We start from the raw sequence: 22,618 nt of genomic DNA on the forward strand, positions 1-22,618 counted from the left end.
GAAACCTCTTCTAAATGCAACCCCCCCCCCCCAAAGACTTTTGCTTATCTAGGAGCACTTTGGAGTTTGGTGGTTGTTCATGGAAGAATAAACTGTCAGTGGAGGCAGAATAATAGGATCACAAAGTTGGAAGGGACCACGAGGATCATCTAGTCCAGCCCCCCCTGCAATGTGGGAATCTTTTGCCCAATGTAAGGCTTGAATCAGCGACCCCGAGCCCGTCCATTTCAAAAGCTGCCTGCCATGCAGAGGGTGGTGACTGTTGTTTGCGACAAGCCAAATGCCCCACTGGGCATACAGAATAACTTGTGCAGTTTTCCAAACTGTGGTCTTGTGTGGTTGCTGTTTTTTTAATAGCAAAAACAACTTATCAGAGGTCCATGTGATGCATGTATTTCTTTAAGTCCCCCACATCTCCCAGGCTTTCAGGTATATATCAGTTTATTTTTGTGCAGACAAGGAGGGGATGAAACAGGAAAGATACAAATCACGGGCAACTGCAAACGTTTTCTGAGACATCTTGCTATATCTGTCTTCCCTAGGCTGGTTCCTGTGAGTGTCCATGCAGCATTTGATAAAGCAGCTCATTATTTTGGGATGAAGATTGTGCACATTCCATTGACCAAGACGATGCAAGTGGATGTTAAGGTATTGCTCAGATATTCTCAGACCTCTTATCAATAGTGACTCTGTAAAGTATTGAACATCGTTGGGCTTCCTAGGACAGGGTTCATCAAAAGGCCCTGTATTCCAATCATAGTTGCAGGCCTGATGTGCCATTCTGAAGACTGGTATCTAATAGAGCATCTTGACTGCCTGATCGTTTCCTCTTGATTTTTTTCAGGCAATGAAGAGAGCCATTTCCAAGAATACAGCCATGCTGGTCTGCTCAGCACCACAGTTTCCTCATGGAGTCATGGACCCAATTGAGGAGGTCGCAGAGGTAACTACCTTTGTGATACTTCAACCTGAGATATACATTGCTTCCTGTAAGGTCAGGGGAGAGTTGTTTTCAACACACAAAGTTTATCCCTCCAGCCCCCGGGTCAATAGCTGATGACTGGAAAACCCAGCTGCAAGTACAGAACTGGCCTCCTGCATGGCACCATGTGTCCATAAATACAAACTCACATCACTTGCAAAGTGACTGCAATATCCTGATGTAGCTGAGTGCAGCTCCACATCTTTGGAAGATAGCTGCAAACGGTTCTATTACCATACCTTCTGTGGGCTTAGGCCAGTGGTTGGCAACCTAAGGCCCATGGGGATCGTTTAAGCTGCCCATGGACCCCCACTGCCCGCTTGGTCGGCTCCTGTGTGCTGTGCTAAACCAGCGCTGAGCAGAGTGGGGACTATTGGCAAAACCTACTGGTGTTTCGCAACTTTCTGACTAGTTGCAGGACCTTAGCCAGACCTAGCAGAGTAAACGCAGAATCCACGGAAGCAATTGGCGACTTGGCTGCAGACAGGATAGACGAAGCAGGAACCAGGAACTTGTAGTTAGGTGTTTATTACATACAGTGGCCTATTTACAGGAACAGAACACGGATCTTTTGCTAGCTCTCTCTGACACGACTCACAACTCCTACACACAGAACTCTAACTCCAAACTCTGAACTAACACATTCCAGTTAGTAGGCCATTAATTATCACTCCCTTGAGATAGCTTGATCAATCAGGGAGCTGTCTCCTTGTCTCTGTTATCACCAGGCAGACTTACTCCTTCACATGATCTTCTGGCTGTCTGCCAAACCTTAGCTTACTCTGTGTGAGTAGCTGCACGTACACAGTTTCCCAACAGGGACCGCCTTCCGCGACGCTGGCCGGCTTCCCATTGGCTGCAGGAAGCCCCTGCAGCCAACGGGAAGCTGCGCACACCTCCTCCGCTCTGGAAGGAGCACTGGAAATAGCGTTTGCACATGCATGCGCGCAAACTCTGGCCCACTGTGGCGTCTGCGGGATCGTGAACCAGCCGAAGCCACAAAAACTTTGCTGGCCCCTGACTTAGGCATTTCAACTGCTCCCTGCTCCTTGCTGCAATGGAAGTTTTCACCAAGTGTCACCCGCTCTAGCAAAACGTATGACTTGCTGAGCAGATACCTGTGGGGGCTCAGCTCAGGAGAGAGAGAGCTGTATGTTCTGGCATGTGTCAGCTGTGGCTCTTGGTTAGAAGCATACATTTACATTGACCGTGCAAATTTATGTAGCCAATTTATGCTCCAAATCCTGCCCTGGGCATTGGGGTGGGAGTCAGGCTGTACCTTAAGAGAGGGGCTTCAGCTCAGTGGTGGTGAACATGTTTTGCATGCCAAATACCCCTGCTTCAACCTCCTGGCATCTCTAGGTAGGAACAGCAATGATTTTTGCATCAAATTCTGGAGAGCCTCTGCCAGTCCATATAGAGCTAGATCTGACTTGGTATAAGGCAGTGCCCTACATTTCGTACTGCTTAAGTATCCTGTAGTGCGAATACCAAGCATGAGCTGTTCAAGCATTTAGTTGGAAGTTGGAGCGACCTTGACTTTGCCAGCAAAAAAAGACATGATCAAAACATGTCCCTCACAAGGTCCGTCCCTTGGGATCAGTTTTGGATTTGAAGCAACCTTGTATTGATACAGATCTCCCTGTTCCTTGACTTCATGAGGATCAAAGGGCGGATAACAGTTTGGAAATTACAAATAGAAGGACTTTTGGTAGACACTACCAGAATCTGAAGCCACTGGTCAGGGCCTCCTTGCTTGTAGAATGGTGAATTTTGCATCTTTTGGGGGAAGAATGCTCAGTCGTCTTTTCAAACAATGTAAATAGGTTTGATACTTTTGAGGTTCACACTTGGCAGGAAGTTTCCGTCTCGTTGCTTTTGATTTAGCTGGAGAAACTAAGTTGATTTCCCCCTTTGGCACAGCTTGCATTGAAATACAAGATTCCCTTCCACGTGGACGCTTGCCTGGGAGGCTTTCTCATTGTCTTCATGGAGAAGGCAGGGTACCCTCTGAAGGAGGGTTTTGATTTCCGAGTGAAAGGTGTCACCAGCATTTCTGCAGATACCCACAAGGTGAGTTTAAGCAGGTTTAATGGAGAAAATCTAGCTTGAGTCGATTGTCCACTCTCCAAACTGGATCAGGCATGCTTCCTTTAATTCTGCTTCCGGTTCATTTGTACGGAAATACTTTTATGATCATTGCCACTGGACATTTGCCCTAAACTGCAATCCAAACTTAAAGGTAAAGGTAAAGGGACCCCTGACCATTAGGTCCAGTCGTGACCGACTCTGGGGTTGCGGCGCTCATCTCGCTTTACTGGCTGAGGGAGCTTCTGGGTCATGTGGCCACCATGACTAAGCCACTTCTGGCGAACCAGAGCAGTGTACGGAAACGCCGTTTACCTTCCCGCCGGAGCAGTACCTATTTATCTACTTGCACTTTGACGTGCTTTCGAACTGCTAGGTTGGCACGAGCAGGGAGTGAGCAACGGGAGCTCACCCCATCACGGGGATTCAAACTGCCGACCTTCTGATCAGCAAGTCCTAGGCTCTGTGGTTTAACCCACAGCGCCACCCGCGTCCCTTAATCCTAAACATAAGTCCTTGCAAATAAATCTCACTGCACTTCTGAGTAAACTTGTTTAGGTTCAGGGTATATAAGCATGATGGCAGATGTGTACATGGCAGGAGAATTTACGTTTGCAAGAAAGGAGTGGACTTGAATGGAAGACTAAATGCTTTAATACATTAATAATCTTCAGAATGTTTGGAACTGGGTTCAGATGTGATCCTCTGTCTTTTTAACAAGTTAACACCTGTCCCCTTGTTACGCCCCATTTTTGAACGAGACACTCTAAGTAGCTTGCAGGCTTCCCATAGGCATCTGCTTGGCCATGATGAGAGCGAGATCCTGGTGTAGGTGGGTCTTTGGCCTCATCTGGCAGAGCTCTCACCTGCTCATAGACTTTCAGCAGCTGCAATGCTTTATAAGAAAAAAGAAAACCCACACTTAACATTTTAAAAATCACCGAAGCCAGTATGGAATCGTTAAGTTGCTGGTTTTACCCTGCAATTCCCTGCAGAAGAGGTTTGACCATGTCTGTGGAATTCAGTCTCCATCAGATTCTTGTGCGGGGGGACTTGTATTAAATGCTTGCTTTTTATTGCTTTGCACCTTGGACTCCCATCTCTTCCTCTGCAGTACGGCTATGCGCCAAAGGGCTCCTCCGTGATCCTGTACAGCAGCAAGAGATATCGGCAGTATCAGTTCTTCATTGCCCCTGACTGGCCAGGAGGTATCTACGCCTCCCCTACCATGTCTGGTTCCAGGCCAGGTGGCCTCATTGCAGCTTGCTGGGCAACCATGATGCACATAGGAGAAGACGGATACGTGGAATACACCAGGAAGATAATTGCAGCTGCGCGCTTCCTCGAAGCAGAGTACGTGCGGGGTTTATAGGGGACAAAGCCAGATGCTTCAAATAGAGATTTTGAGAGATGGTTGGGGCCACCCTTCTGCCATTCATGGCATCATAATGTTGTTGAAATTTGTCCACCTGTCAAATTTGGCCCATGAGGCTGATCCTGATAAGGACATGGCCCATGAAGCTAAAAGAGCCCCCCATCCTTGGGATAGCAGGTGGTGGCAGCTCCTTGAAGAAGAGAGGCACAAAGACTTACTCTATGAAAACTTAAGAAAACGTTGGCCTCATTAAGATGTCATGCTAGACAGGGGATGGGGAAGCTATGGCCTTCCAGATGTTGCTGAACTACAGCTCCCATCATCCCTGACCATGAGCCGCAGGTTTCCCACCACTGAGACAAACCATTGTTTAGTGTGATATGAACAGGCCTGTGCAAGCCTAAAGCTCACATGCTGCCCTCTCCTTCTCCAGCCAGCATGGCTGCAAGGAGTTTGGAAGTGTTTGCTTACATTTCCCTTTGACAGCGGCGTATTCGTCAACCTTCTGTTTGTGTGAAATGAGCCAACTTGAAACTGTGGTTAAGCGACAATGGGAAAGCTTCCGAACTGCTCCTTGCAGCTGTTCTAGAGGGGAAGAAGGGTGACACTGATCAGTAACCGCTTTTTGTGCTCTTTTAGGGGAAGATGGAGGGTGTCCCTGAATTTAGAGGGAGGGAAACCAGCCTTTGACGATAATAAAAATCTGAACAATATTATCAGAATTAAATGTAATTAGGGTGTATGCATCATTCCCCCCCCCCCCCCGTCAGTATCAAAAGCCAATAGGAATATTTTGATTTTGTTTTGTGAACCGCCCTGAGACCTCTGGGTATAGGGCGGTATATAAATTCAATAAATAATAATAGTGTAAATTTTATAAACTTGCATCTTTTTAAGGCTGCGGAAAATTGACAACATCTTCATCTTTGGAAATCCCGAGGTGTCTGCGCTTGCTTTGGGGTCGGACACATTTGACATATATCGGTTGTCAAACATGTTAATAACAAGAGGCTGGAATTTGAACATTCTGCAGTTTCCTCCAAGGTGAGCTCGTTGTGATTTTGGGCTCTGTGGGCTGAGTGCTTTGATGATCACCTAGCAGGTAGGAGAATGAGCAACAGTCCAAAGAGCTGTTTTGGCGCCCCCCCCCCCCAAAGAAAATTTATTTACCGCAATAGCCACATTAGAAATTACTACATTTTACGTGAGCCAAGTACTCTAAAGTGTCTGGAGTGAGAGGGCATGGCAAGGAAGGGCAAAGGAATTCACATGCCGTTGCGCCACGATGCGACGAGGACGGGAAGCTTCTCCGGCATTTGATCTCGCAAAGACGCTTTCTTTTTTAACTATTTTTTTAAAACCAAAAAAGTGTTGGCACAGATGGCTTCTGCATTTCAATAGCAGAGCAAAAAAGGTATTGACTCGTTGGGTGTTCTGTGACTTCACAATGCTCTGAACAAATAGCTTGGTTTCTCGAGAGGAACAGGAAGCACAGAGAAGCAGCGCTTGCTGTTGCATTCATGTAAATTTACAGCCAGCTCCAGTCTGTGTTCGAAACCCAAAGCAGCTGCTGTATTCTGCACAGGTGAGCATCGCGTATGGATGAAAGATGCTGTTCGGATCTACCAGCAGTTTTCTAGAACTAAAAGAAAGGCTATGTACAAATGCCTGCGAAACAGAACAGCACTATTGGGAACAAAGCTAATTTTTTTCGTTTTCTCTCCTTCCCTAGTATTCATTTTTGCTTAACCCAAGTGCACACGAAGCCTGGGGTGGTTGAGCGGCTGCTGAGCGACATCAAAGAATGTGTCCATGAGATTATGAAGTTCCCCAAGGGCAAGACCACTGGCCTGGTAAGACGACTCTCAAATTCAAAGGGGATGCTTTGGGTTGAATTTCAGCAGGAGTGTCTTGCGTTTGCAAAAAAAAAAGCTTGGACGCATTGACTGACTTTTCTTTTTGTTTTGACTTTTATAGGGTGCTATCTATGGCATGGCCCAAGCCATCCCCGACAGGAATATGATTTCAGAGATTGCTGGTTCTTACTTGGACTGCCTGTACAGCACGGAAATGTCTCCTTCGTCTGAAGCACATGTGAATGGGTCTCCAGGCCACCACTGATTCTGTGTGCCTTGCCCACTGATGGATGGTATTCTAAAGAATTCCAGGGGAAGGGAATGTTGGTCTTCCTGCAGATCATATGGCAGCTTGATCTCTGTTCTTGTCCCATCTCTCTTTCTGATAAGCATTGGCTCTGTTCACCATTTTCTTTATGTGAGTTTTCAGAGTTAAGTAGTTTCCCTCCCCACTTTCTTTCTAATACTAACTCCTTGTGTTTCTTCACACTTGCTCACTGCTGCTACTACTAGTCTTCAACAGAACAGCTATATTTATGGCCACTACGACTCCATTCTACACCCCTCATTCTCAGGTGTTCAAAATCTATACATTCCTTTCCTTCCTCCTGGTTCGCTTCTTTGTTTGTTTGTGCTGAATGATGAGCCATGGGAAAAGAACTGAAAGTGTTGGAAGAGGAGAAAGGAGAAACTCATTTGTTTGTTTTTTCCAAATCACCAGGTGTGGGATTTGCACTGAAAGGGAGATACGAGGTACTTAACTCTGTTCGTTTTCCCCATGGTACAACCTTGCTGCTTTCCTTTTTCTCTGGATTTTTTTACAGTGCCGCCCACAGCCCTATTGAGTCGTGGCGTATCTGTGGAACAGCTTCAAGGGCAACACACTTATTCAGTTATCTGAATGTTTTGCTCCAGCTTAAAATAATTCACTCTCAGCAGTGTTAGAAAGCGATTTTGCGATTCCTAGGTGCCAGAATTGGATTTTGAGAAGTCCAGATCTCTGCTCTCCTTCCTGTAACTGGTTGTGAGCTTTTATAAAAGTGGAGAGCGCTAACATCAATTTTTTGTTTTGTTTTAAATGTAATCTTACAATAGCGGACTCCGTTTGGCTTTGTGCTGCGTTGACTGTAAGGCACATTTCTAAAAAGAGCACTCACAGGTTTGCCTTAATGTTGATAGATTTCCCCTGGGAAGCCCAGGAAGGGAGCAGAATACCGTCAGTCAACAGGTGATCAACTCTTTTATGGTACCACACTGAAAATAACCTCAGTGGTGAATCAGCCTCAGGTATAATGAAAACATTCCTCTCCCCGTTCCTATTTATAGGTAGAACAGGACTTCACAACTGTGTTTTGGGCTACCTGCTGACTAGGAGGAGTGGTCTTCACTTGTATTCTGATTGTATACAGTTTGCTTTTAGAAAACAGCTATAATTCCTGCGCAAAGCTGAGAAAAGCAGGCACCAGTAGCTTCTTCCAAGGCTTGAAGTGAGGCTGAAAGCAGAGTTTTCAGTACTAAGTACTTCACTGGGTCAGTCTCATGAAATATTTCATTACCTCCTACTTGGTAGCAGTGCTTCCTTTGAAGGAAGCACAAATGTGAATTTACCGAATTGTAGATTTGTGAAGCACATTGTTTTCCACCATGATGACAGAATCCTTTTTGTGGCTTGATTTGTTCAGCGGGACATGTTCCCCTTTGACTATTGTGAATTCTGGGAATATTGGCTTAGCCCTCCATAGCCATCTTTCTGATTTAGTTTTAAATCTAGCCAGTCCAACCAGAATGCTTTGCATACAACTTGGACTTGTACAGAGCTCATGATAACTTACTACTGTGTGCTGTTCACCAAGTTGACAGTTCTGCATTGTTGAAGAAAGGGAAACATTTGACTATCACATCCTTGTGCATAATTCACCCAGAAATGTGTTTCAAGTAGTTCTGATTATGTTTTAGAGTGGAATGAAACTCTTGTCAGTTTCTGCAAGAAATGAGTTGGGTTTTGCAGTCCAATCAGGAAGTCGAAGATGTGTTTGCATACCACTTTTTAAAAAAAATCCTGTAGGATACTGTCTCGGTACTATTTTATTTTGAACGCATAATCCATGTTTACTTTATCATGCATCATGTATACAATTCCAGGTTTAAAATAAAAAAATTCTAGGGCAGAAAAAAATAGTTGTTTTTTAATATTGTTGGGATGACTTTTCCATTTAGCAGATAAGATTTTTAAATGTGGAGCTGCATTCACCGGTAAACTTTTTTCAAATTAAGAGAGTAAGTACTCACCTATGCTTCCAAAGTACTGTACAACCTTCCACAAATTATCAAGTATTATTACAAATGCAGGTCTGCTGCCAAACTTGTTTTTAACTTGGTTTTACAAAAGTGTAAAATGTGAGAGTGCATTCCATTTTCCTTTTCAGGTACAGTGGTACCTTGGTTCTCGAACTTAATCCGTTCCGGGATTCCATTCGACTCCTGAAGCCATTCAGAAACCAAGGCACAGCTTTCGATTGCCTGCAGAAGCTTCCTGCACTCAATCGGAAGCTGCAGAGGGAGGTCAGCTTCCGAAAAATGTTCGCAAACTGGAACACTCACTTCCGGGTTTGCAAGTCAATTTGTTCGACAACTAAGCCGTTTGGGAACCAAGGTACCACTGTATTGAGACAAACACTCACAGATGTTGTTTACTAAAGGGTGCGATCCTATGGTCCCAGGGGCCAGAGCATAGACTGGATCTGTCCTTCTGACATCACAGCTTGGACCTCTGCAAGGGATTTCTCTCCCTTCTGACATGGTACAACCAGAAATGGGACATTCTAAGAAATGGTTTGGATCCGAAAGTCATCCTAGTTCCCTACCCCACCCACCTCAAACTTGAGAGACATTTTATTACATTTATATGCCAGCTTTTTCTTCCAAGCATCTCGAGGTGGTGTACATGGTTCTTCCACCCCATTTCATCCTCACAACCACCCTGGGAGGTAAGTTAGGCTAAGAAATGGTGGCTGGTCCAAGGTCATCCAGTGAGCATCATGGCCAAGTAGAGAATTGAACCCTGCTCTCCCAGGTCGACACTAACCATTTAATTATGCTCATTGAAGTAACTGTAAAGCTGAAAAGAGGACATGGCAATGGAGGGCAGTCCTGTGCCTTTCCTCCACCCAATAGGATGCTGGATAAGGTGGCAGGCTTACCTCAAAATCCCACACACGCACACATCCCTTGCTTTTCTTAAAAAGCATGCAATCATTTATCGTGCCCTGGTAGAGAAAATGCCTGGTTTGAGTTCAGTCTGCTCATTGGTGTTCTAGAATATGCCTTTAGCAGAAAGAAGGTAAGACTCGGGTAACGGGACAGATGATAAGTTTATTGTAAACTGCTTAAGTCACAAGCCAGGTTGACTGTAACTGTATAGCAGGCAGGGCTGGGCGATACCTGGTTTTATCACCAGCTAAAAACATTGCAATAGACCGATATATCACAATGTCTGAAATAAAGGATGGAGCTATGTAGAGGCACTGGCTGGCTTCACGGTTGTCCCCACAGTGTGATTTTTGCATAGCACAAACATACACCATGATTCACGATATATCGGCAGGTCAAAAATTATGAAACGGATATCACAATATGGACTTCAAACCAGTTTTGGACGATATCTCGCCTACCCCAAAGGTAGCTTTTTACTGTGCTGGTATAATACTGCTTGAACAGACTACGGAGTAGCAACACTGAATTCTGAGAGGCAATAAACATGCCACGAGACAGCTTTGACTAAAAAACAAAATAATGCAATGGCATGGATTTTTAAAATGGCAGGGTACCATCATGCACTGGGCTAATACTAAGGCTCTTTCAGCAACTGGATAAAAATAATTATCTGCATCAACATCTCACACTTCTCCCTTGGCATTGCCTTGGCCAACTGAAGACTGTAGATGGCAAGGATGGCAGATTCTAAGCCAGCGTGTTTGCCACTTGCTCTATGAAGCTGGCCAAGTTGATATCTCGCTCCGATAAGCCTCCACACTCATGGGTGCTCAAGGTTATGTGAACCTACAAATACAAAAAACAAAAATGTAGTCATAATGCTGAGTGGGAATAGAGGAAGCACACATCAAGTTTGCAAATACAAAAAACAAAAATGTAGTCATAATGCTGAGTGGGAATAGAGGAAGCACACATCAAGTTTGCAAGCACCCTAGAGCAGTAGGGCACATTATAAAAGTTCAGTACTGCAGTACGAAGTGCCTCTTACTCTTGGCCCCAGAGAGTACACCAGCACAACTTAAGGCTTAATCCAGAACTTTCCATGTTGGTGACACGCTTTTTAGACGTGCATCATTTCACAACACTGTATAATTCAGTTTTGTATCATTTCATGACACAGTAGTTCAGTTTTTACTAGCAAACCAACCCCTTTCCGGCCCCGGGAGGAGCGTGGGGAGCATTGGCGCAACACACCTACACACTGCAGCCAACACAGTGTTTGGAAAACTCTAGCTTCATCTATGCCACATACATTAGGAAGATCCACTTTGGATCTAGGGGAATTCTAAAGAGCTCTGTTGCTTCTTAACTGCTGGCGAAACACCGATTTTAAAGTGGGAAAAAGAAATACTGATGCCTTGGCCAAGGAACATGATCCTCCTTTTATGCAACCTAAGAGGAAGACTATGAATTACAGTACACTATAGGAATAAATAGCAAAGCCCTAGTGGTTCCTTCCCCTTCTTTTGCATTGGAAAATGAAGAGTTGTTTACCCAGGCAGAGGACTGTAGTTGAGAATCTGACTTGTTTGCAGAAGGTCCCAGCATTTGCAGCCGGGGCTGGGAAGACCCCCATGTCTGACACCTAGACAGCTGCTGCCAGTCAAGGGTAGACTATACTGAGCTAAGTTGCACCCATCTTCTGGCTCTGTCTAAGGCAGCTTCCTGGATTTCTAACTGCCCCCTGTCAAGTCCCTACAGAATACCATACCTTTGAAAGAAAGAGGACAGGCCCAAGTTGGCTGGCAGGTGGTAAAATGTAGCTGGTAGGTGACATTTTGGAGGGAGGGTTAATACCCCTCCCCTTCTAGGCTCCTCAATGGGATATGCTTAAGGGGGGATGGAAACAATGGAAATTGGGGAGATGGAAAGCACGTTTGGTTATCTTAAGCCAGTAGCATTTAATCACATGCAGATCAATCCTACTCATGTCTACTCAAAAAGTTAGCCTCGTTGAGCTCAGCGGGGCTTACTCCCAGGTGAAGGGTGTATATTATAAGACTGGAGCCGCAGACCGCTTTGTCTGAGCTTGGACAGCCAACTGTTCTCTCTTACCTTGTTGTAGACATTGAACCATTCAGGGTGGTGGTCCAGTTTTTCTGCCTGCAGAGCTACTCTGGTCATAAATCCAAAGGCCTGCTCACAAGATGCAAAGGGCGAGTTAGGAAAGCACACACATGGAAGTTCGCACATGATGAACTTCATAAATATCAATACTCATTTCTCTCTGCACAAGCTTGTCACTGACTCTTACAGAGTTCAAAAGAATGGACAGATTGACAGCACAGTACTGTACACAATGTAATAATTTGGTAGAGAAGGGTTTACCATGGGGAGGCTTAAACTGGATTTAAGTTAAGCTATTGCCCTGAGGGGGGGGGACGCGGGTGGCGCTGTGGTCTAAACCATTGAGCCTAGGGCTTGCTGATCAGAAAGTCGCGGTTCGAATCCCCGCGACAGGGTGAGCTCCCATTGCTCGGTCCCAGCTCCTGCCATCCTAGCAGTTCAAAAGCACGTCAAAGTGCAAGTAGATAAATAGTTACCAATCCAGCGGGAAGGTAAACGGCGTTTCCGTGCACTGCTCTGGTTCACCAGAAGCGGCTTAGTCATGCTGGCCACATGACCCGGAAGCTCCCTCGGCCAATAAAGCGAGATAAGCGCCGCAACCCCAGAGTCGGCCATGACTAGACCTAATGGTCAGGGGTCCCTTTACCTTTATTGCCCTGGGGGACAGCTCAGTCAGTAAAGCATGAGACTTAATTTCAGGATCATGGGTTCAAGCCCCATGTTGGGTGCAAGGGGGTTGGACCAGATGATGCTTGCGGTCCCTTCCAACCCTTCTATGACTCAAAGTTCTGAATTGGCATAAACAATATCCTGCTGCCTGGAGTAAGAGTTAAGATGGGGTGCAATCTAGCACCAGTCAAGTCAATAGTAGTTCTTTCCTTTTCCCTGGAAGTGTTAGGGAACACTTTCAACACATGGTGCTGTTCCATCAAATAAATACACTTAAGTGCAAATAAATGTTAAGACTAATATGGCACTAACACACACAATTGTTTAAAAATTCAAATAGCAGCAGCTTGTGTGTGTGATGTAGATAGATCTATATATCGGGATCACAGCTGATTCTCTGCCGCATTCCTGAGAAAAATGCCAAACTGCTATTTGCACTCGGAGGAAAATCCCCTTTTGCTGGGAATGTGTGTGTGTGTTCCTAATGAGAATATAGGTTTATAGGGTTAAATTTGCCTTCCACAGCCTCTACAATTCTGTTTGCATCAGATGAGATGGTGGCAGAGAAGACAATAACTATTTGCATTTTATTTTTAAAATTCTGCATGTTAAGGGCAAACACATATTTGGCCTCCAGGGTTCTATAAACACAGTAAAAAAGGAAGTTACAACACACAAAAAACCTACATTCAGAGATAGTGCTAGGTTAAGATCTCTAAGGTTTGAGCAGCAGCAGCAGCAGCAGCAGCAGCAGCAGCTCCTTTGCCTAGGCATACACTTCTGCCATTCTGCAGGGGACCCTGAAGCACTCCAATGGGAAGCAGTGGCAAGCCCTGACCTTTGACCCTGGCAAGCTCTATCTGGATGATACAGCTGAACTCACACAACACAGCTGTTTGCCTTGGTCATAGAATGCTGATGGGTTGGCCATCTCTTCCTCCCTCTCTCCATGGAGATGTCATGCTACAGCTGCACCCCTAGCCAAGTCCTACATCAGGGGTCAGCAAACTTTTTGAGAAGGGGGCCAGTCCACTGTTGGGGGGCTGAACCATATTTTGGAAAAAATAATAGTGAACGAATTCCTATGCTCCACAAATAACCCAGAGATTCATTTTAAATAAAAGCACACATTCTATTCATGTACAAACACGCTGATTCCCAGACCGTCTGCAGGCTGGACTGAGAAGGTGATTGGGCCTACCTATGTCCTACAGCAAACAGAGGGCTGCAGTGGGGCAGGGAGCGGGTTGAAGCTCCCATTGGTACCTGCTTGAGCTTCCCTGGAATAAAATGCAGACAAAAGAACTATGATGTGGGGATATTATTATTTTTTGTACCCGATTGAAGTCCTTGAAGTGGAACTCCTTGTAAATGGCATCTCTGCCCTCCACCTCATTCCATCCAACAGCTCTGAGATTGGGCAGCAGCTGTTCTCTCTCTTCGCCGCTTAGTCTGTGGGCTTTTCCTGCCTAGGAAAGAGAGCAAGAGAGAGAGAGAGAAAGTGGAACTGCCGCAAGAGTTTTAAAATCACCTTCAGAATTTCATAATACAAGCTTCATTTGGAATGCACACTCTCAACTGGGGCGGAAAGCAGGACAACCGGTCTTGGAAGAAGAGACAAACTAGTGCGAACGACAAAGCAAAACATCTGAACTCTCCATCTCGAAAAAGTAATTTGGACTGAAAGCTCAGAGGGTGGTTTGTTCCATGCATGCGAGTAGACTTGCAGCTGAGCAACAGATGAGCAACCAAAGAACATCCGTTGGAGCAGGTCAGGTGTGGGAAGGGATTTGTCCACAAGCCTTTTGATAGGGTAAGGCAGGCATGGCCAAACTTGGCCCTCCAGATGTTTTGGGACTACAATTCCCATCATCCCTGACCGCTGGTCCTGTTAGCTAGGGATGACGGGAGTTGTAGTCCTAAAACATCTGGAGGGCCAAGTGTGGCCATTCCTAGGGTAAGGTGTTCATACTTCGCTAGTTTCAGAGTTATTCTGTATCAATTGAACCATCTGGGTGAGAACATGTGACAAGATGTTTGCCCCACTTTCAACTACCACTCACAACGTTTGGGTCTTGCTACATTTTTTTTCTTTCTTCGTGGGAAACCCCACAAAAAAAATGTAATATGCCATTAGGAACAGCCCAGTGTATATGTTACCTACAGTAGAGGTGAGGAATGGGGCTCTCCAGGTGTGGTTGAACAAAGCTCCCATCACCCCTGGCCAATGGCCATGCTTTCTAGTACTTATAGGAGTTGAAGTCCAGGTGTTTGAACCCATCCTTTGGCCAGCAGGCTAAATTGCAAGCCCTTCCGTATCCCCTATTCACTGGGCTCTATCTTGGCAGCAGTTAACCAGCTATGCTAGGCTATATACCTAGGGCTTATGAACGAGAGAACCACCGATTTGAAGACACAACAGTACACACTGCTTGGCAACTTTACCTGGAATCTGCAGAAAAGAGCGCCATCCACTAGCAACGGAATCCTGCTTTTAGGCGTTTTCACTGTCAACAAGTTGCTATCAATTTGGCTTTTTCCCTCATGCAGTTGGTGTCTGTGATTAGACGCTCTCCTAAACTGCACCACAACACACACCTGCAACGTCACATTACGTGCACTGTTGGGCTGCAGTTCATTTTCTGTCTTTGGGAAAGCTTTTCTTAAAGCATGCGGCTATTATTCTCTGGGAAATAGGATGCACCCATGTTCATATGAAGAGAGAAGAAGAGTTTGGATTTGATATCCTGCTTTATCACTACCCTGAGGCAGTGGCGTAGCGTGGGGGGTGCAGGGGGGGACGGCCGCACCGGGCGCAACATCTGGGGGGTAGGGTTAGGGGGCGCAAATCCACGGGTTAGGGGGCGCAAATTACTTGCCTTGCCCCGGGTGCTGACAACCCACGCTACGCCACTGCCCTGAGGAGTCTCAAAGTGGTTAACAATCTCCTTTCCCTTCCTCCCCCACAACAAACACTCTGTGAGGTGAGTGGGGCTCAGAGACTTCAGAGAAGTGTGACTGGCCCAAGGTCACCCAGCAGCTGCATGTGGAGGAGTGGAGACGTGAACCCAGTTCCCCAGATTACAAGTCCACCACTCTTAACCACTACACTCCTAGTGAAGGGGGGCAGGCAGAGAGAAGCACTGCTTCACATTAACCAGCTTGTTTGCGGTTAATGGTTAAAGCTATTGCATTACTTTCTTCTGCCGTTTAAACTCGCCTGGATATTGGAGGGACAGAGAGCGGCAAATCTGGAACAGCCAGTACTGTTGTCCATAGCACAGTAACTTACTGGAAGCAGACTCTCTAATGCAATGAACCCCTCCCCAGTCTGCAGCAGATTTTGTTTGAACCAGAATTTGGATAATAAATCGAACCACATTGGGTAATATTTTATATAACTGCTATTACTGCTGGGGTGGAGGGAAGGTGGAGAAAAACCACACCATTATTATGCAAGAACAAGCTTCCCAATCCATGGCGATCCAAGGATAGGCTGGCTTATGTAAGGCAGTGTCGTCAGCAGGAGGCACAACCAGTCTTTGCCAAGCCATGGCCTTGCAAGGTCTTTGATAAGGTCATGAGACTGAGTGTCCCAACACAGCCCACTGCCTACTAATTGTATCATACTTGCTGCTTGCCAGCTATTCCCATCCTGTGCTAATTTCTGATGGGACTGTAGATCCACAAGGCACCTACTCAAAAGTAATCTCCATTTTTTATTTTATTTTTTACAGAAGAGGAGGGACACTAACTAGGGAACCCCCCCCATTCATCTTTATTGGTTTTTTTTACAACAGAAATGCTTTCTTAACATGAAATCACAATGTAAAATTTCAGTTTTCTTGTTGATAAACATGTAATTCTAAATCATAATAAAGAAAAACAAAGATATATTCTTATTCCTTTGATTCATTGATATTCTAATTACCTCTGACTTCCTTGCCCTTCTTACTTGGGTCTTTTAAAGTTCTTGGTTGAGTGCATATCATGATAAAGCTAGGTTGTTGGTAACAGACTTTTATTACTATTTAATGTTTCCCATTACAAGAGTTAATCTAAACCAGTCAAAATTTTTAGTGCTCCGCAGTGGTCTATCAGGTATTATTTAAATATATTCCAATCTTTACTTTTTTGTTGTTGTTTCGCTTGATCCCTTATCTGCCCTGTCAGTTTGTCCATCTCAGCATATTCCATCAGTTTAATCAGCCAATCTTTTTTTTTATGGTATGGTTTCTGTGCAATCAAAACACTCGCCGCTGTGGTGGCATACATGAATAGTTTCTTTAAGTCTCTTGGAATCTCCCTCCTGATGATCCCTAAAAGAAATGCCTCAGGTTTTTTGGGAAATGAAATTTTGAACATCTTTCTCAACTCATAAATAAAACCCCAAAATTCCCCCATTCTTTTACAGTTCCACCAAACATCGTGCCTCCTGCTGACGGCACTGCCTTACATAAGCCACACATTGATCCCACCACCTCCTTGCATTTCCAACACTGGTCTGAATTATTTTTGTACATTATTGCTAATTTACTCGGTTTTATGTACCAACAGTAGAAGATCTTCATATAGTTTTCCTTAATAGTATAACATGCTGTGAACTTAACGTCTTCCCTCCACAGTTTTTGCCAATCTGAGAGTTGTATGTTATGACCTAGATCTCTTGACCACTTTACCATGATGGATTTTACCTCCTCATCTTTAACTGACCATTCTAATAAAATTTTATACATTTTGGAACATTTAACAAGGCTGTAGAAGCCTTGTCAACCTGTTTCCTTATGTAAAGCCTCTTGTGTGTCCAGGCTCACTACAGTGGTACCTCGGGTTACATACACTTCAGGTTACATACGCTTCAGGTTACAGACTCCGCTAACCCAGAAATAGTACCTTGGGTTAAGAACTTTGCTTCAGGATGAGAACAGAAATCGTGCTCCGGTGGCGCGGTAGCAGCAGGAGGCCCCATTAGCTAAAGTGGTGCTTCAGGTTAAGAACAGACTTCCGGAACGAATTAAGTACTTAACCTGAGGTACCACTGTATTTGACATCTGTCCACTTTTTTGTCGTCCCCTCAATGCATTGATGGGCTCTGTTCAAGAACAGGGGCTAGCAGAGCACCAAAGGGGGGGGGGGCTGGTGCCTAGGGCAGGCAGAGCCAACATAGTCTAATTTGGACCACATCCTCATCTCTGCAGAGTTCTCCAACAGCAAGACGGAGGCTGAGGAAGCTGGCAGGCAATTTCATCCCTGCAAGTAGGAAGGCAGTTAAGGGGGGCTGGGGCTGGCAGTGCCCCACTTTCCCTAAAGGACCAGTCTTCATGAGTTCACAGCACTATGCTGGTGGGTTGTGTTTTTCAACAACTAAAACACAGCAAAGGATTTGTTTTTGCCAAGCACCCAAGGCTGAATGAGTACAAGTTAAACTTGCGTAAGTTGTGGGCTTACTGTACATGGTTTTATAACACAACCACAACTTTGCATCACCATGCAATACTTAAGATAAGTTACTGAATATCAAATATTTCTGTAATTAGCCGGCCTTTCCCGTCAGGGCAATTTGCTTGGACTAGATGCCACGGTGGTTTCTTAAAAGGACAACAAAGAAGCTTTTGTGGATAGCTCAGTTGGTTAGAGCGTGGTTCTGATGACGCCAAGGTCACAGGTTTGATCCCCGTACGGGAGAGCTGCATATTCCTGAATTGCAGGGGGTTGGATAAGATGAACCTCAGGGTCCCTTCCAACTTTGCAATTCTATGAAAACAGTATTCATATTAGACCAGGGAAGCATCACTAAGGCGATGTCTGGTAGGTTCCTGCTTTGACCATCTTACAAACCAGCTGAAGATGTGGATTGTTCCAAGACTCTGGTCATATATAAACACACACACATACATGTATATGAGGTTCTTGAGGCTTCTGTCGTGTATGAGCTAACTCACACTGCTAGTGTGTAGAGCAGGCTTCCTCAAACTCAGCCCTCCAGATGTTTTTGGCCTACAACTCCCATGATCCCTAGCTAGCAGGACCAGTGGTTAGGGATGATGGGAACTGTAGTCTCAAAACATCTGGAGGGCCAAGGTTGAGGAAGAGAAACCTTCACAAGACTGGGATCCCCCAAAGGGTGGGGCCTTTCCTTTGATCCTCCAGATGTTGTTTTATTCCCCTTAGCTCCCACCAAGATAACCAATGGTCAGGTATGGCTGGAGATGCACTTCAACAACCATTAGAGAGCCACCCTACTGTAATACAGCAAGCTCACGGAGGGCTAAGAACAGTCTTCCCCCAACCTGGTGCCTTCCAGATGTTTCGGACTACCAACTCCTGCCAGCCCCAACCAGTCAGGTATGATGGGAGTTTCCAATCCAACAGTATCTGGAGGGTCGCAGGACCCCTATACCCCGCAGGGAATATTCAGGGAGTCACTCAAAGGGGTTTCTTCCCATTTTCATCTCAGCCAATTGTTTTGCTGAAGTGCAGCTGCACTGAGTAAACACTGCTCGGTGCAATAAAGCTCCAGCCTTTGCCCTTTGAGTGAGATCAGTAGATAAGCTGGCACAAGGTATCTTAGCAACAATAAAGGAGAAGGGACAGAAGGAAGGGAGGCTGTCGGAGCCCACTGCTTTTTGCTCTTCCAATAACCGCCTGCTAGAAGGGAGGAGGCAACTGACCAGAGAAAAGGAAAACAGGGGTTCATCTCTATCATGTGAATGGATGGTTCAAGAGCTCACATTCAGTTTTAAGATGGATGTCGGTGCTGTCAAGGCAGCCAGCACACACTGGTGCGGTTCTTCCACTTTATCCTTGAAGTGGTTAGTGCTCCAGCAATTAATGGAAGGTTAAAAACAAATTCGGATAAGGCAACTGCAAAAAGCAGGCTCTCCACTCCTGAAAGGGGTAAGTCTCTGGGAGTGGGATTGTGCCACAACTCTTGCAAATCCTGGGCCATGACAAAAAAACAAGATAAGGTAGTGATGACTAAGCAAGGATAAATCAATTCTTTTCAGTCCTATGGAAAAAAACCACTTCTTTACATGGGGGGAAAAGAGGGATTGAACCACCCTTTTATAGGCTAAACAAATCAACACTTTAATTATGCAACCTTGCCATACAATGCAAGAATGGGATTTTAAAGTGACACTCCTTGATTTCATCTATTCAGTTTGAAGACAACATTCTCTTCCTGGCACACTTAATTTGGCAGGTTTTGCCCCACTTTCAGATGCTGCCTAGAAATGGAGAGGGATTACATACATCAAGGATGCATACAGAAGTCTCATAGACAAGCCTAGAGAAGGTCTCACCTGCTAAGGCAGGGATGGAGAACCTGCAGCATCTTGTTGGACCCCATCTCCCATCATCCTTGATCACTGGCCATGTTGACTGGGGCTGCTGGGAGCTGGAGTTCAGCAAATTCCCCATCCCTGTGCAGGGTCTGTGATGTTGTGCCACTGTTAAAAATGGCAGGCATTCAGCATGAAGACATTCAGAAGACACAAATGATGGGTGGAGGACAGTGTCCTTCAGCCTTAAGTCTGCAGATGCTGGTGGGACACCTCTTCCCATTATCCCTAGCCAGTTTAGCCAACAGTTAGGAACGGAGAGAGCAGCCGAGGTCCAGAATATCTGGATAGCATGCATTTGTGGTAAGTCTGAACAAGGTATCCACTAGCAATCCCTTTGCTGCTTGTAATTAGGTCCTAAAGTAAACAGCTTCCAATTCATTTGGCAATTGTCTATTTATAAAGGTCACAAAGGGTTGGAACCAAACTGCAGGAGTTGCATTTAGGTCCCACTGCTATCAGTTGAGCTTAAGTTAGTCATGACTAACTCAAGCCCCCTTGATTGCAGTGGGACTTCAACACAACTGGTCCCAACCTATGATGTTTTACTTTAGTTTGCAGGCTTATGGGTAAACTTATTACTAGGAATCTTCATCCTTGGTGTTGACAGCCACTAGCTTTAACCATTTCCTTACCCACTGAGTATCATGCCTCTTGCCAGCTTGCTCCCCCTCTCTAATGCTTCTGGCCATGAGTCCTAGGCTGTGGGTGTGCATGTTGAATGCCTCACAGATCTGATGTGCTTCCCCCCCTTTCCTCTCCAACATAGGAAACAAAAAACGCTTTCCACATGCTTTCCACAAACCATTAAAGTCCACATGCTTCTCATTACAGCAGACTGCCGAAAGCGTTTGAGGGGGAACGTCACACCAACAAATGCAATTTTCTAACTTCCTGGACCCAGTTATAAACAACAGATGCATGAAAAGCTAATTCAGGCATACAACAGAAGTTACTTTGTCTACTTACTTGGAACTTAAAAAGGTATAGCAAACTCCCTTTCAGGCTTCAGCTGGGGATGGCAAAAGTTGCAAAATGTATTACCCAAAAGGCAACAACATCCTCCACTCCCCCAAAACTCACACATGAAACATTGACTGTGTATGCACCATCCATTTAAAGCACACGTCCCCCCAAGAATCCTGGGAACTCATTTAAAGATACAGGGAATTGAAGCTCTATAAGGGGCAAACAACAGTTCCCAGAGTCCTTTTTTGGGAGGGTGTGTGTGCTTTAAACCAGATGTTTCCAAGCTTGGGTACCTAGATTTTTTTTTTTTTTACTACAACTCCCATCATCCCAACTAGCTAGAAAGACCAGTGGTCAGGGTATATGGGAGTTAGAGCCCCACCTCTCCATTCTTAAGGAAATCAGATCTGTGTGCTCACTGGAAGGACAGATCCTGAAGCTGAGGCTCCAATACTTTGGCCACCTCATGAGAAGAGAAGACTCCCTGGAAAAGACCCTGATGTTGGGAAAGATGGAGGGCACAAGGAGAAGGGGACGACAGAGGACGAGATGGTTGGACAGTGTTCTTGAAGCTACCAGCATGAGTTTGACTAAACTGCGGGAGGCAGTGGAAGACAGGAGTGCCTGGCGTGCTCTGGTCCATGGCGTCACGAAGAGTCGGACATGACTAAATGACTAAACAACAACAACAACAGAGTCCCACAACATCTGGGGACCCAAAGTTGGGAAAGGCTGATTTCAATGCCTCTTTCACCTGTCTGCTTCAGTCCCTCCCAAAAACAGGAGCAGCAATCTCAAGGCTGAAGGCTCTTAAAGCAACATTTACACCTAGCCAGGGACAAAATTAGGCTTTATTTCACCCGTGCATTTGTGCGCGCACATACACACATGCTGGGAACCTCAATGGCGCCCCTCTGGAGGCTTCACCTGGGGGGGGGGGGGAACCTGGCTAGCCCCTCCTCACCCCCTAGCTAAAAACAGAAAATGCCAGACGCTCTCCTTCCCTCCCCCCACTGTCCACCCCCTTGCTCTGCTGGGTTCAAAGGTGCCACGGTTCTTCTAGGACGCCAAACCACCGTATTTTATGACTGTCCGTGTGCCTAACAAGAGTACAACTGTCGTAGCCGTAGAAATACTACAGCTTTCAAAGAGATCCGTTGAAATGCAAGAGAGTGGCACCTTAAGACATTGGGATTCTCCCCATCTTCGAGTCTTGAGCCTAAGCACACACACACAAAACCCTTCCACCGCCCCGCCCCTCCTTTAAAGAAGGGCAGGGCGTTTAATTTGGCTTATGCATTAACTCGTCCACCTATTTCACCTGAGCGGGTCCACCTCCCTCAGTGCCTCCGCCGCTTTTGCACCGGGAGGGATCTCTTAAGCTAGCTTTGCAAGCCACCGTGCAAAGAACCTGCAACAAGAAAGCACCTTCTCTAACTTACCATGCTTGCAGCCGGTTAACTAGCAGCCGGGTTGTGCAAGCAACAGGAGGGCGGGCGGGCGGGCGCTCATAGCACCGCCCGGGCGCTTCGCGGACGTTCCGCTCTCGGCCTTGCGTTGGCGGAAGAGGGCGGGGCCTCTGTCCGCAGGCTGCTCACTAGAAGCGGGAGTAGCTTTTTCAATGATTAACCAGTGACGTATCAGCGGAGGTGGAATCTCGAGGCGCGCAAGGTTCCGAAGCGGCCCTTTGATCCTGAATGGAACAAGGGTTCGCGCGAGGGGGCGGGCCAGATTAAGGGTGAGCGAAGTGGGGGAGGGAATACTCCGCCAACGCAAGAGGATGCTGTGTGATTTGCCAGAGATTCTCTAGCGGTGATTCCTGCATTGCCAGGCGGGTTGGGCTAGATGACCGCGTGGGTCGCTTCCGACTCTACAATTCCATGATTCTAAGATGGGCAGAAATCTCTATGTGGGACGAGAAGCTACAGTTAGAACTGGATATGGAACAACTGATTGGTTCAAAATTGGGAAAGGAGTATGGCAAGGCTGTATATTG

At 45.9% G+C, this 22,618-nt stretch overlaps 2 protein-coding genes and 1 long non-coding RNA gene across 3 annotated transcripts in view; 1 reads left to right on the forward strand and 2 right to left on the reverse strand.

Annotated features, from left to right (window-relative positions):
• Window positions 1-8,477, forward strand: part of SGPL1 (sphingosine-1-phosphate lyase 1) — a 39,500-nt gene extending 31,023 nt beyond the window's left edge. Inside the window, exons 8-14 of the mRNA XM_083441409.1 lie at window positions 543-648; window positions 845-943; window positions 2,906-3,055; window positions 4,185-4,423; window positions 5,343-5,489; window positions 6,178-6,298; window positions 6,423-8,477. Coding sequence (XP_083297535.1) covers window positions 543-648; window positions 845-943; window positions 2,906-3,055; window positions 4,185-4,423; window positions 5,343-5,489; window positions 6,178-6,298; window positions 6,423-6,566 — 1,006 coding nt within the window. The 3' untranslated portion in view covers window positions 6,567-8,477. The remainder of the gene's footprint in view (window positions 1-542; window positions 649-844; window positions 944-2,905; window positions 3,056-4,184; window positions 4,424-5,342; window positions 5,490-6,177; window positions 6,299-6,422) is intronic.
• LOC310678116 overlaps window positions 7,383-22,618 on the reverse strand; it is a 463,560-nt gene continuing 448,324 nt past the window's right edge. The window contains exon 2 of the long non-coding RNA XR_014511618.1: window positions 7,383-8,739. This is a non-coding gene — a long non-coding RNA (uncharacterized lncRNA). The remainder of the gene's footprint in view (window positions 8,740-22,618) is intronic.
• Window positions 9,654-22,334, reverse strand: PCBD1 (pterin-4 alpha-carbinolamine dehydratase 1). Its single transcript, XM_083441489.1, has 4 exons — window positions 22,065-22,334; window positions 13,648-13,779; window positions 11,630-11,710; window positions 9,654-10,360 (listed from the first exon to the last, which is right to left on the reverse strand). Exons 1-4 carry the CDS (start codon window positions 22,065-22,067, stop codon window positions 10,262-10,264), a joined length of 315 nt encoding a protein of 104 aa, XP_083297615.1. The 5' UTR covers window positions 22,068-22,334; the 3' UTR covers window positions 9,654-10,261.

The sequence above is a fragment of the Podarcis tiliguerta genome (assembly GCF_965153285.1).
Source record: "Podarcis tiliguerta genome assembly, chromosome: 5".
Classification (NCBI taxonomy): Eukaryota; Metazoa; Chordata; class Lepidosauria; order Squamata; family Lacertidae; genus Podarcis; species Podarcis tiliguerta.